This window comes from Neophocaena asiaeorientalis, unplaced genomic scaffold (assembly GCF_003031525.2).
Source record: "Neophocaena asiaeorientalis asiaeorientalis breed wild unplaced genomic scaffold, Neophocaena_asiaeorientalis_V1.1 scaffold220, whole genome shotgun sequence".
Lineage (NCBI taxonomy): Eukaryota > Metazoa > Chordata > Mammalia > Artiodactyla > Phocoenidae > Neophocaena > Neophocaena asiaeorientalis.
This window is the reverse complement of record NW_020174042.1, coordinates 2,750,157-2,764,489: the sequence shown is the minus strand read 5'-3', so window position 1 is coordinate 2,764,489 and position 14,333 is coordinate 2,750,157. Positions and strand designations below refer to the sequence as shown.

Sequence of the window (14,333 nt, the reverse complement as noted above, 5' to 3'; positions counted from 1 at the left end):
TTAGCCAACATGAACACACAGTAGTTTTGTGCGTTGGCTGCTCTACTGTCCTCTGCCAGCCTGCAGGAGGAAAAGCAAGGCTTACAGAAGGATGCGCCTTCAGATGGAAGCAGTGCTAAAAGCACCCTGAATCAAGATGAATGGGAAACCATCCCAATCAATACATTTTGGATACAACAAACAAACAAAGCAAAACAAAACAAAATCTGGTGAAAACTAAATCCAAAACAAACAAACAAAACCAATATCCAGCGTTGGTGAGGTTGTGGGAAAATGGACATCCATAAATTAGTACAACCTTTCTAAAGAGCAATTTGGAAATATTTATCAAAAGCCTAACAAGTATTTATACTTTTTGACCCAAATTTCTATGTATAGGAATTTATGTTAAGAAATATTCGAGGATATGCCTGAAGATTTAAATGCATGAATGTTTGTTGGAGGATTGATCATAATTGTAGAAAAGAGGAAATATTTAAATATCCAACAGTGGGGCATGGTTGAACAAAATTATGGAATGGCCTTAATGAACACATAGTAAAATATTATGCAGTAATTTTATTATTTTTTATTTTTTTAAATAAACATTGGTGTCACTTATGGTAGAAAAAAGTTCCTACACCAGATGCACATGACCCAATTGTTAAATAGAACATTTTCAAGGTGAACACACATCCTTAACCCAGCTTTTTTACCCACTTTTGATGATAGCCAATTCTTCCTTGCCCCCCACTCTGAGATATGTGAGCAACTGCTAATGAAAAGCAGTAAACAGCCACTTGGGCTATATAGCATTTTCAACTCCACTCCAAGGTGAAGATTCCAATTACATTCGAGCTTAAGTTCTCTCAATTTTCTCCTAACGAAAGTTCCTGAGTCAAGTTATTTACAATATTACATATGCAGTAATTTTAAATGATGCTATGAAAGTATATTTATTGGCAATGGAAAGTACTCTAAATATATTATGTAAAAAACAGATTGTAAAATAACATACAGTTTGATTCTATTTAAAAATAAAGGGACTTCCCTGGTGGTGCAGTGGTTCAGAATCCACCTGCTAATGCACAGGACACGGGTTCAAGCCCTGGTCCGGGAAGATCCCACATGCCACGGAGCAACTAAGCCCGTGTGCCACAGCTACTGAGCCTGCGCTCTAGAGCTTGCGAGCCACAACTACTGAAGCCCGCGCACCTAGAGCCCGTGCTCTGCAACAAGAGAAGCCAGCGTAATGAGAAGCCCACGCACTGCAATGAAGACCTAATGCAGCCAAAAATAAATAAATAAATTTATTTTTTTAAAAAATAGAATCCGCCGGCCAATGCAGGGGACATGGGTTTGAGCCCTGGTCTGGGAATATCCCACATGCCACGGAGCAGCTAAGCCCGTGCGCCACAACTACTGAGCCTGCGCTCTAGAGCCCCTGAGCCACAACTACTGAGCCCACGTGCCACAACTACTGAAGCCCGCACACTGTAATGAAGAGTAGCCCCCGCTCGCCGCAACTAGAGAAAGCCCGCGCGCAGCAACAAAGACCCAACACAGCCATAAATAAATAAATAAAGTTATAAAAAAAAAATGTAATTTTTACATATGCATAGAAATATCTGGGAGGATACAGCATCATACGTTAACTAAGAGGTTTCCCAGGGTGATAGGCTTAAGGGTGATTTTAATGTTCTTTTTGCTTTTCTTTAAAAATATATAGCTAATATTTCAACAGAAGAAATGCTATTAGCTTCTTGCTGAGAAACTGTGTGGTCTCAGCACTTACTCTCTTCCTGGCTCCTCTGCCCACATTGATGCTCTGAAAAAAGAACAGAAACAGAAGGTAAGTCATAAGTGAATCTCCATGGGAATGTCAAAAACAGTATTACAGGGGGGCTTCTGCCCAGGGACCTCAAAGACAAAGGACATTGAACTTCCCCAAGTCTCACAAACAGTGAGACTTGGTAACAGGTGCCCAGCCAAGGAAGTCCTATATCTGAGGCAACCTGATTCCAGCATCAGTGGGACTGACCCATGAAGAGCAACCAGGTGACTTAGCGCCTGGCATTTCTTATTTGCAATGAGTTCAACAAACATTTTTTAAAACTATATACTAAGTGCTCAGCTCTGTACTAGGCATTAAGAGGATTTTGAAGGCAGATTATATTCATAAATATTTGTTTATGATGAAGGTTTGGGTACTTTGTTTTGTACGCTGCTGTCTCAGAATATAGTAGGTGTTCAAAATACTTATTGAATACATGCATGAATGCCATCAAACACATTAGTAATCATGACCCTGGGAAAAATATTTTTCCTTAGCCTGTTTCTTCATCAATAAAATGCATAAGATTGGATATGATGACCTTCCAATTCTAACATGCTAAAATTTTATGTTCTCAAGAACAGCATGCTTGATTCAACTTGATAAACATTTCTTGAGCATCTACTTATGGTCGGGGACTAACCTAAGCAGTGGGACAAAATGATGAGAGATGAGGTCTCTACCCACGTTTGCTCAGAGTCCGTGAAGGTCCGATAAGTGTGATCAGTGCTCCTTATTTACTCACTCGCTTACTCACTCAGCATATGTTCTTTTGAAAGTCTGCTCTGTACCAGCAGTAGAGACGTGTGACCAGGGTGCTATAGGAATGCACGGAGGCACCTACCCAGCGTGGGTGCACAAAAAAGATTCCCCGAGGTGGCTATTTCTTAGCTCAGTATCAAAAGAAAATTATGGGTCATCCAAGTGGAGAAAATGTTTTTCAGAAAGGCTTTTCAGATGAAGAAAGCAGCATGTACAATGGCAAGAGCAGAACAATAACAGAGATAGTAAAATGTTCCCCCAAACAAACCAACCAAAACTCTGCAGTATATGCACTAAACAAACAGTTGTTTCAGGTGATGGAGCAAGAGGGAGATCAGTGGAGGCTGGAGATGTGAGGGAGGGGCTCTTGGAAGAAGCAGGTCTAGAGCCCTGAAGGAGGGGTCAAGCTAGCAGAGAAGCCAAAGAGCACATGTTGGTGGCAGCATGGCACACTGGGCAGAGACCTCGGCTCCCAGCTCTTGCTGACCACCTGTGTGATCTTGGGGAGGTCTCTGGGCCTTGGTTTCCCAAATGCAAAGTGAGTGAGTTAGATGGAAAGGGCCTCACAACTTTTCCGTGGCAGGGTCTGTGGGAGAGGCTTTGATGGCAGAGGGGAAAAGGATTCCAGGGGGAGAGAAGGGCATGTCTCAGCTTGGGCAGGGATTGTTGCTGGTAGGGAAGGCAGCAGGATTCAGATTTCTGCCAGGTTGCCAAGGTTTCCAGAGATGAGAACCCTTCTCTGAGGCTAAGCCACATGAGCCAGAAAGCTGCTTTCCTTTGAAGAGCCTCTGATCCCTAAGGTAACAAGATGGAAGTGTCGTAACATCCAACAGCTTTCTGGCCCACAGCAGAGTACTGGAGGGCCAACCCCAGCCCAAGCTGCCAGCCTTAAGTAGGAAACGAGATCCAGTTACCATTGCCCCCCGTAAATATGTCTGTAAAACATTTATCTGGCAATAAAAGAACTGACAAGGCAATTTGAGTGTAATTGGTTTTGGCAGTTGGAAATATTTCAATTAACATACTATAAAAGCCACACTACAATAAATGAAAAACAGGCCAATGAAATCAGCTACAGCCCTGACTTCCCAACCATGGCAAAGGAGACTGAATGTCAGGTTGCCACTTTGGGCCCTTGGTCTTTCAGAAGGAGAAGTCTGAGACAGACAAGGCTGAATTCCTGAAAAGCTTTTGATGGTTCTTCCCTGAAGCTGTCAAACCGCAGAAGAAGAAAGCCCAAAGTCCCTCCTCTGGCCCTCAGAACTCTGTCATCCGGCTCCACGTCTCCATTCCAGCCTGCTCTCCCGCCACTCTGAGATGCAGCCCAGCAAGGCTACTCACATTTCCTGAGCTTGGCCTCTGCTTTCCCACCTTTGCTTTTACCTTTCCTCTTGCCAAGAACGCCATCTTACCCTTCTCTCTCCCTGCTCCCACTATCTCTGCCTAACCAAACCCTACCCATCTAGCCTCCTAGTCCATTATCTACTCCTGACCTTTCTCCTACCTCCCTCTATTCTTCCTGTCTTCACTCTGAGCAAGGCTCTGCCCCACCTCCTGTCACCACCATAAGCATTGGCTGTTGCGAGATGAAGGATGAAATGTAACTTCAAATAGACACTCTGTTGTCTCTGGGTTTTGGTCTACAAAAGGGGATAGTATTATGAAAAGAAACATAATACTGCAGTGCACATCAGAGGAAGCTGGGAGACTCCAGCAAGCGAGTATCCTTATCTCTTTTTAAAATTTTATTTATTTATTTATTTATTTATGGCTGCATTGGGTCTTCCTTGCTGCGCGCGGGCTTTCTCTAGCTGTGGTGAGTAGGGGCCTACTCTTTGTTGCAGTACGCAGGTGCTAGGCGTGCGGGCTTCAGTACTTGCAGCATGAGGGCTCAGTAGTTGTGGATCACAGGCTGTAGAGCACAGGCTCCGTAATTGTGGCGCACAGGTTTAGTTGCTCCGTGGCATGTGGGATCTTCCCGGACCAGGGCTCGAACCCGTGTCCCCTGCATTGGCAGGCGGATTCTTAACCACTGTGCCACCAGGGAAGCCAGTATCCTTAGCTTTAAAATGGGCATCATAAAAATACCCTCTGAAGACAATCATAGGCCTGTTATGAGGATTAAATGAGTCAACACACATAAAATGCATAGTGTGGTGCCTGGCCAGAGTCTGTGCCCAATAAATGATAGTTGGTAGCATTATTATTCCCATTTATAGACCCTGCTCTGCCATCAGCCGCAGGGGATCGGTGTGGCCCTTTGCTTACTAAGAAGCACTTGCCCTAGGGATGACTAAAAGGCTTCAACAGCTCACATGTCCACCCAAGAGTTCAATGCTGAAACTTGTTTGTTCCTGGAAAGAACAACTCTTCGAAGCGTGCAAACGCACAGATGCTGCATCCTCCTTCCTGGGGCCCAGGAGACTCTGTTTACCATTTCAGTTGTCTTGGTCCTTATTTTAAAACTCACTAACAGGATTCCATTAAGCTAAATTGAAACTAAATACCTCACCAGCCTGCAATTTCCGTTTCTAAAAGGGTAAAAGCTCGTAGTCCCAAAGGAACAGTAATTCACCAAGAAATCTTCCTCCAGCTACATCGACTGCCTTTCAAATCCTTGAGCCTAGTGCAGTGTCTCAAGCACACAGAAGGTGCTCAATAAGTATAGTTGAAAGAGATCTCAAAATTTTGAAACACTAGATGAAGGGTAACAGGCATTCATACACTGTTGTGGGTATGCCAATAGACACAAAATTTTTATAGGGTTATTTGGCAATACCTGCCAAAATTTCAAATGCAGATACCCTTCAACTCAGCAACTCTGCTTTCTTGCATTTTTCCTATAGAAATAGTAATACATATGCATAAGATGTATGTACAAAACTGCTCGTGAAACCATCTTTGTGACATTTTTACAATGGGAAAAATCCTAAATATTCATTGATAGGGGCCTAGTTAAATAAATTATGCTATAGCCATTCAATGGGATATTATGCATATTTTTAAAAGAATGAGGTAAATTTTTATGTATTATTATGGAAAGCTCTCCAAGCTTTTTTATTGTTAAATAAAAAAGCAAGTTACATAAACAGATGACCCATCTGCTTACTTTAAGAATGTGTGTGTATGTGTATTTGGATGTACATACAAAATTTCTGGAAGAATATATAGATTCTGTTGACAGTAGTTGGGTTCAGGGAATGTGACCAGGGATTGTGGGGAAGGGAACCAATACTGTTCACCTTATACTCATTCTCATGGTTTTAATATTTTAGAAGTGAATGTTCATTAATTTTTTTTTTTTTTTTTTGGCTGCATTGGATCTTTGTTGCTGTGCATGGGCTTTCTCTAGTTTAAAAGTGAATGTGCATTTAAAATGCTAATTAAGAATTTAAAAAATTAATACAGTTAAAGAGGGTTTTTTTTTTTTTTCCCTATTAATGCAATGTTAGCACAGTGCTCAGAATGCTGACAAAGGAACATGAGACCAAGCTCATGCCTTCCTGGAAGCCCAAGAGGGAAGAAGCCAATGCTATGGGACTCTTCCCAGATAAGGCTACAGAAGGCAAGGCAGGGTAGGGTTTAAAATCTGAAGCTCTAGAGTTAGCCTTGGCTGGATTCCTGACTCTGCCACAAACTATATATGTGACCTTGAGCAAGGTATTTAGTCCCTAATCTTCATTCTCTCATTTGTAAGGCAGAGAAAAATATTAGTGCCCTCCTCAGATTTGCTGTGAGGATAAAATAAAACAATGCATGATGAGAACCTTACTCAGAGCCCAGGGCTCAGTAAGCGCTAAAGTAACAGTGGCAGTGTTATTATTTTACTATTCTATCATGGTCTGCTGTACATGGCAATTGAATCTCATTCTGAGGGCATTTATTGAATAGCTGAAAAGGGTGTTGTCCGGGTCCCATGAAGTCCTTATCAGAAAGGAAGCTATAAATCTCAGGGTGTCACAACAGAGGGATGAAAATAAAAATACCTTCCCTTAGGACTTCCCTGGTAGAGAATCTGCCTTACAAGGCAGGGGATGCGGGTTTGATTCCTTGTCAGGGAACTAAGATCCCACATGCTGCGGGGCAACTAAGCGCATGCGCCACAACTACTGAGCTCACACACCTCAACTAGAGAGACTGCGTGCCACAAACTACATGCCCTGGAGCCTGCGCACCACAACTAGAGAAGAGAAAACCCACAGACCACAGCTAGAGAGAAGCCCGTGAGCCACAAGGAAGAGTCCGCACGCTGCAACGAAAGACCTCGCATGCCGCATCTAAGACCCAACCCAGCCAAAAATAAATAAATAAATATTAAAAAAAAATACCTCCCCTTCATACAGCACCTTTCAGGTTACTAAACACTTTGGAGTGCATCATCTCATTTGGCCCTTATTCTAATCTTCTGTGGGTGGATGTTGAGTTTCATCAACTTCTTTTCTGAATCTATTATGATATGTCATAGGGTTTTTCTCCTTTTTTTCTGTTAATGTGAAAAAATATGTTGATGGGGTATTTACTGTTGAGCTAACTTTGTCTTACTGGGATAAACCTCACTTGGTCAGATATATTATCCTTTTTATATATTGCTGGAACAGATATGCTAATGTTTTGTCAGATTGTTTTGCATTTATGTTCATGAGGGATATTGGCCTATCCTTCTCTTTTCTTGAAATAGCTTTGATTTTGATATCAGAGTTATATCAACATCATCAAGTAAGTTGGGACTCGTTCCCTTCTCGTCTATTTTCTCTAAGACTTTGTGTAAGATGTGTTATTTATTCCTTACATATTTGATAGAATTCATCAGTGAAACCATTTGGCCTGGAGTTTCTTTGTAGGAAGGTTTTAAATTATGAATTCAATTTCTTTAAGTAAGTATGGTCTTTATATTTTCCATTTCTTTTTGTGTCAATTAAGGCAAACTGTTTTTCAATAAATTTGTCCATTCAAGTTGTTGAAGTTATTGCCATAAAGTTGTTGATAATATTCCTTTACTATCCTTTTTAATATCTGTACAATCTGTAGTGATATCTCACTTTTCATTCCTGATATTGGCTGTTGTGTTTTCTTTTTCTCTTGATGAGCCTTGCTAAGTTTTCTCAATTTTGTCAATCTTTTCGAAGAACCAACTTCTGACTTTGTTAATTTTAGGTATTGTTTTTCCTCATTGTTTCTAAGAAACAATAAGATAAATAAATTAATTAATAAAATAAATAGAAGTGATGAATAGATTTTGCTTCTATTATTCTGGATTTAATTTGCTCGTCTTTTTCTATTTTCTTAAGATAGAAACTTAGAACATTGATTTAAAATCTTTTCTGAAATAGGCATTTAAAACTATACATTTTCATTAAGTACAACTTCAGCATGACCCCCCAATTTGTGATGTTATATTTTCATTACCATCCAATTAAAAATGTTTTCTAGTTTCCCTTGCACTTTTTTTTTACATTTAGAAGTGCATTCTTTAATACCTAAATATTTGGGGATTTTAAGGATACTGCTATTTATTTTTAATTTAATTCCATTTTGGTCAAACTATTCTTAGTTTGATGAGATTCTTTCTGACATGGATGCATGTTGAATTTGAATTGAATGAAAATCTGTAAGATATTAATCTTTTGATATGTATTGAGACTTATTGTACGTCCCAGTGTATGGTCTATTTTTTTGAACATTGTGCAGTTCTTAGGTTCTATATTAATTAGGCCAAGTTGGTTAACAGATCTACATCTTTCAATTACTGAGAGAAGAGTGTTAAATCTCCAACTGTCATTGTATATTTTTCTATGTCTCCCTTTAGCTCTGTTAGTTTTTGATTTATGTATCTTGAAGTGCTATTAATAGGTACATACTCTTTGTGATTTTATATCACCTCTTGAATCGACAGTTTATCATTATGAAATGTCCCTATTTGTCTTTGGAAATACTCCTGGTCTTGAAGCCTACTTAGTTCTGATAATACTACAGCCATGCAGCTTTCTTATGCTTGCTATTTACATGGTGTGTTTTTACACTCTTTTATTTTCAAATTTTCTATGTCTTTACATTTAAACTATATTTCTTATAAGCAGCATATAGTTAGGTCTTGCTTTTTTCCCCCCCTAGCTTGATAAACTCTGCCTTTTAATTGAAAGTGTTGGTGTGGTTGTCTTTACCATATTGCCCTTTGTTTCCTACTTTTCATCTGCTTTTTCCTCTGTTCATCTTCTGTCTTCTTTTGTGTTAATTGAGTTTTTTAGTATTTCATTTTATTTTCTCCATTGGCTTTTTAGCTGTGCCTTTTTGTATTAATTTCTAGTGGTTGCTCTAAGGTTTATAATATGCATCCTAAACCTGTTATAGTCTAATAAGAATAAATAAGATACCACTTCATATTTCACAATGTAATAACCTTATCACATCTTAATTCTATTTACCACCACAACCTCATCTTTGCCCTGTTGTTGTCACATATTTTATTTCTATATATATTACAAGCTTCACCTTACAATGGTGTCATTTTTGCTTTAAACAGTCATATGTCTTTTAGGAAAATTAATAGAAGCAAAAAAAAATCTAGTATTTTATCTTTAGTCACATATTTACTATTACCAGTCCTTTTTGGTCCTTTCCATAGATAGAGTTTCCATCAGGTGTCATTCTCCTTCAGCCTAAAGAACTTTGTTCTGTACTACTTGTAGTGAAGGTCTGCTGATGACAAATTCTGTCCACTTTAGTTTATCTGAAAATGTATTTATTTAACCCTTCTTTTTGAGGGATATTTTTGTTGGATATAGAATTCTGGCTTGACAGTAGTTTTCTTTCAGTGCATAAACTATGACATTCCATTGTCTTCTGACTTCTCTTGTGTACAATGGGAAGTCAGCCACGATCGTATTATCCCACTCTATGCATTGTGTCATTTTTTCTCTGGCTACTTTCAAGATTTTATTTTTATCCTTGGCTTTCAGTATTTTGACTGTGAGGGGACTACGTGTGGTTTTCTTTGTATTTATACTGCTTGGGGCTCACTGAGCTTCTGATAATTCTATATGTTTTCCACCAAATTTAAGACATTTTTGACCATTATTTCTTCAACTATTTTTCCCCCTCCTCTTTTTCCTTTTGGAATTCCAACTACTTACAAGTTACAGATACATATATGACATATTACCACAGGTCACTAAGGCTCTTTTTTTGTTTGTTTTTGTTTCTTTAAATTATTTTTAAATTTTTTGGTTGCGTTGGGTCTTTGTTGCTGTGCGCAGGCTTTCTCCAGTTGCGGCAAGCGGGGCTACTCTTCGTTGTGGTGTGTGGGCTACTCTTCTCATTGCGGTGGCTTCTCTTATTGCAGAGCACAGGCTCTAGGTATGTGGGCTTCAGTAGTTGCAGCATGTGGGCTCAGTAGTTGCAGCATGCAGTTCCTAGAGTGCTCGGGCTTCAGTAGTTGTGGCACATGGGCTCTAGGGCGCCCGCAGGCTTAGTAGTTGTGGTTCAGGGGCTTAGTTGCTCTGCAGCATGTGGGATCTTCCCAGAGCAGGGATCAGACCCATGTCCCCTGCATTGGCAGGCAGATTCTTAACCACTGTGCCATCAGGGAAGTCCCTCTTTTTTGTTTTTCTTTTTTTCTTATTTATTTATTTTTATACATATTAGTGTATGTATAATAGTGTATCTATTTTATAGATATTAGTGTATACATGTCAATCCCAATCTCCCAATTCATCACTCCCCCACCCCCCGCTTTTCCCCCTTGGTGTCCATATGTTTGTTCTCTATATCTGTGTCTTTTTTGTTTTTTAATCTTGTTTTTCTCTATTCTTCAGATTGGATAATTTTGATGGATCCATCTTCACTTTCACTATTAGGCCCAGCCAATAAATTTTTCATTTCTGATATTTATTTTTCTACTGTTTCCATTTTTGGGGCTTAGATTCCCCACCCTTTTTTTTTTATTTTATTTATTTATTTTTGGCTGTGTTGGGTCTTGGTTGCTGCGCACAGGCTTTCTCTAGGTGTGGCGAGCGGAGGTTACTCTTTGTTGTGGTGCGTGGGCTTCTCATCGTGGTAGCTTCTCTTGTTGTGGAGTATGGGCTGTAGGCATGCGGTCTTCAGTAGTGGTGGCATGTGGGCTCAGTAGTTGTGGCTCGCGGGCTCTAGAGCACAGGCACAGTAGTTGTGGCGCACAGGTTTAGTTGCTCCGTGGCATGTGGGATCTTCCCAGACCAGGGCTCAAACCCGTGTCTCCTGCATTGGCAGGCAGATTCTTAACCACTGTGCCACCAGGGAAGCCCTCCCCATCCTTTAAGTCAATATTTTCTTTTAGTCCATAAATGTATTTTCAACAACTGCCTTAAAGTCATTGCCTGCTAATTCCAACACTGGGTTATCTCGCTGGTATCACTGTGCTCTCCTTTGGATCTCTCTCCCTGAGCCATGATTGAGAAATTGACCCAAGGCAGAAAGCAAGGATAAACATGTGACTCATGTTGGGTGTTTTCCTTCCCTTAGCAATGGGGGAATGCCTAAACCAGTTGCCTCATATATTGTGTCCAGGATTACAGTTGTTCATAGTGGGATGGCAAGTCTAGCATGAACTGCTCCATCATGGCCAGACTATGTCTCCTATATCAAGGTCTTTAAAAGTTATACATAAAGTATGATACATTTAAAAATTCATTGCAGAAATGTGCTATTAAAAAAAAACAAAAACAAAAAACTTTTGTAAAGGACAGGACCTTTTGTAATATAAATATCTGCCCTGAATGGAGGCAATGGATTGGAAAAAAATCTGAGGCCCTTTCTGCACAATGTATGAGAAAGGTTTATCAGAAGCAATGTAGAAGTTATTTTGGAATAAAGCAGGTTATATCTTGCATGGGAGGAGCCAAGGAAAGACAATACCTCCTTCTAAGGAAATTGCCCTGCTCACAGCTTTGGCTGCTTGGAGAGTCATAGGATCTTATCCCTCCCTGATACAGCCTAGCATGAACATGTAAGCTGGGGAAAATCAGATTTCTTCTCCAAGGGTTTGAATTGGGACTACAGAGAGAACTCGTGGGTGGATGGAGACATTGATGGAGATCCTTGTGAGATAGAAGAGGCCAGAGTGGCCATGATGAGCTGAAAACACATTAAGTTATGAGGAAGCTGAAACCATAGAAAAGTTGGCTGCTTAGGAAATGAAAATAGGGAATGAAATATAGTTGCTAAGAAAATTAGAGAGGCCATGAGAGATATAGAGAAAGTAATTAGTACCTATATCTGTTTCAGAACCAATAGTTTTCCAATTCTAATTCTAGGTATTTGTAATACCTACCCACAACCCCCCACATACACACCTTCCCCTTCACCCTTTCCACCTTTTACTTGAGGTAACCTGAGTGAGCCTCTATTCTTTGCAACTTACAGAGCTTAGCTAAAATATATGTGCCTTAGTTTGCCAGGCTCATAAAAGGCAGGAGAGGTAGGATGGGCTCAGGCATTCCAGACAGAGGGAACAAAACCATTAACAAAGAGACAGAGGCCTGGAACCAAGTGTCTGTCCAGGGATTAGCAGATTTGTTTTATCCATTTATATTCCAATTTGTTCCAAAGCAAGATTTGAGGCTGAATGTATGACACATGGAAAAAATAAGTAAATGAGAAAATGGATGTAGGTAAGAATAGAAATAGGAAAATAAACTTAACATCAGGAGTAGGGATGTTAACAGAATTTGGTGCTTTGGCTAGAACAAAGGAGGCATGAGCTGCTTCTTCTGCAGGTCCAGAAGGGAAAGTTAGGGTTCAGAGTATTACAGTACATACGTTTCCATCAGTCACTTATTTACTCATCAACTAATTCATTCATTTGTTAATCCTCTACTACGTACCAGATGCTAGAATGACAACTAAAGAAGAATAAAGGTTGAGTTAGTCCCACTCCAAGGTTCTCACATCTAGGAAGTGAGATAAATGGAAGACGTAAACACACCATACAAACCAGAATACAGCAACTCTATGAACAGGACAAAGTGTTGTGAGATACAAAGAAGCGAAACCAAAGTTTGATCAACAGCCATGTCCTTTGCACGTTTCTTCCATACAACGCTGTCTCAGCGATTGGGAAGATTGAACACTCCATAACAATTCCTAACTGGCAGAAAACAATTTCATATGGCTTGTTCACAGCTGGAGCCAGAGAACCAAAATTACTCTTCAGCAACAGCTTGCAGGTTGCAAAGCCCAGGGATAAGCACAAGACACCTTTGCCATTATTATTCAAGTACCTGCCATATACTGAGTACTAACAATGTGCTAGGCTCCACGGTAAACAGGAGAGGAGACCAAGTTCTGGCCTCAAATGCTCACAGCTGTTTTGTAATCTGATAATTGTGCATGACAAACCTCAGACCATAACTCTCAAGATAGCATGACTGTAGTCATAACAAAATGGAACAGCCATTGGCAAGATCTGTTTTCTAGTTATCACTTCCAGAATGAATTCTGTAACACTACTAGGGGAAGAGCAGAGAAAACTTTCTCAACTTCCTGTCACTAAGCCTCTAAATTATCATCATCTGCATCCATCCCTTCCTCCTTTCTCCTTTTCTGTTACAAAGTGTTTCACCTCTTGTCCACAGCTGATCCACTCCCACCTCCTCAGACACTTGGCTCTAGTCTTCATTTATCTCCTTCATCTTAAACTTCCCTCTGTCTATGCCAGGCAAATGCCTCCCCTCAGCATTTAACATATTCAAGTCTTAATTTCATCTCAAAAAAAAAAATCCTTGTCTACATGGTTTTTACTATCTTCTTAGCTCAATTTAGTCTGGCTTTTGTCTCTAAAATTGTTCTTTCCAAGGTCCCGCAATGACTTACTAATTATTAAATCTAATGGTTGTATCTAGTTCTTACCTTCATTAGCAGATGCAATATGACTGACCATGTAACCTATAAACACTAGAAACTCTCTATAAACACACTCCTCCCCAGAAGGACATTATTCTTCCTTGTAGTCTTCTAACCTCTCTGGGGTCAGTCCTTCTTATCCTACATGTTGGACTCTTGCCCAAACCTTAAATCATGTTGTTCCTCCTAGAAATCTTCCCTGATTCCCCCAGAATCAGTGCTAGGATCTCCTCCCACATGCTTCCATTGAGCCCAATGCTACTTCCTCAACCACATCCCATCATTCATTCAACAATCGTTCACTGAGAGCTTCAAACGTGATGGCCGCTGTGTTAGGAGCTCAGAATACAGATGTGCGCAAAAACATCCACAGGCCCTGCTCTCAAGGTGCTCACAATCTAATGGGAGAGACATACGATAATCCAATGATTACACAAACAAGTGAATAATTACACCCTGGGATGCATGCTGTGGAAGAAAGGATCAAGGGCAATGAGACTATAAATAGAGAAACTTAACTCTCTTTTCATTAACAGGGCAGGGGGCATTAAGGCGGTTGTGGGCACTGACCCTGGGGCTGGAATCTTAAGAGTGAGTACATGTGTGAGGGAGGGAGGGCACGAAGAGTGTTCCAGAAAGAAGGGACAACACATAGAACAGACGTACAGAAATAATTGGAAGAGCGTTAACAAGTTAAGGCTTAGAGATCCAAGCAGGCCTCAGCCCATACAGGCTCCTGAAATGTTATCTAAAAATTTGGTCCCTCTCCTAAGAGCAGTAGGAAGTCACTGAAGGGTTCTGAGGGAGGGATGACATAATCAGATTGACAGCTTGAAAAGATCACTTGGTACAGTGTAGAGAATGGATTGGAAGGGACATGAGT

The 14,333-nt window shown here is 40.3% G+C and overlaps 1 protein-coding gene across 1 annotated transcript in view; it reads right to left on the bottom strand.

Moving 5' to 3' along the window:
- DNAI1 (dynein axonemal intermediate chain 1) overlaps positions 1 to 14,333 on the bottom strand; it is a 60,042-nt gene that overhangs the window by 41,427 nt on the left and 4,282 nt on the right. The window contains exon 2 of the mRNA XM_024753820.1: positions 1,775 to 1,807. Coding sequence (XP_024609588.1) covers positions 1,775 to 1,807 — 33 coding nt within the window. The remainder of the gene's footprint in view (positions 1 to 1,774; positions 1,808 to 14,333) is intronic.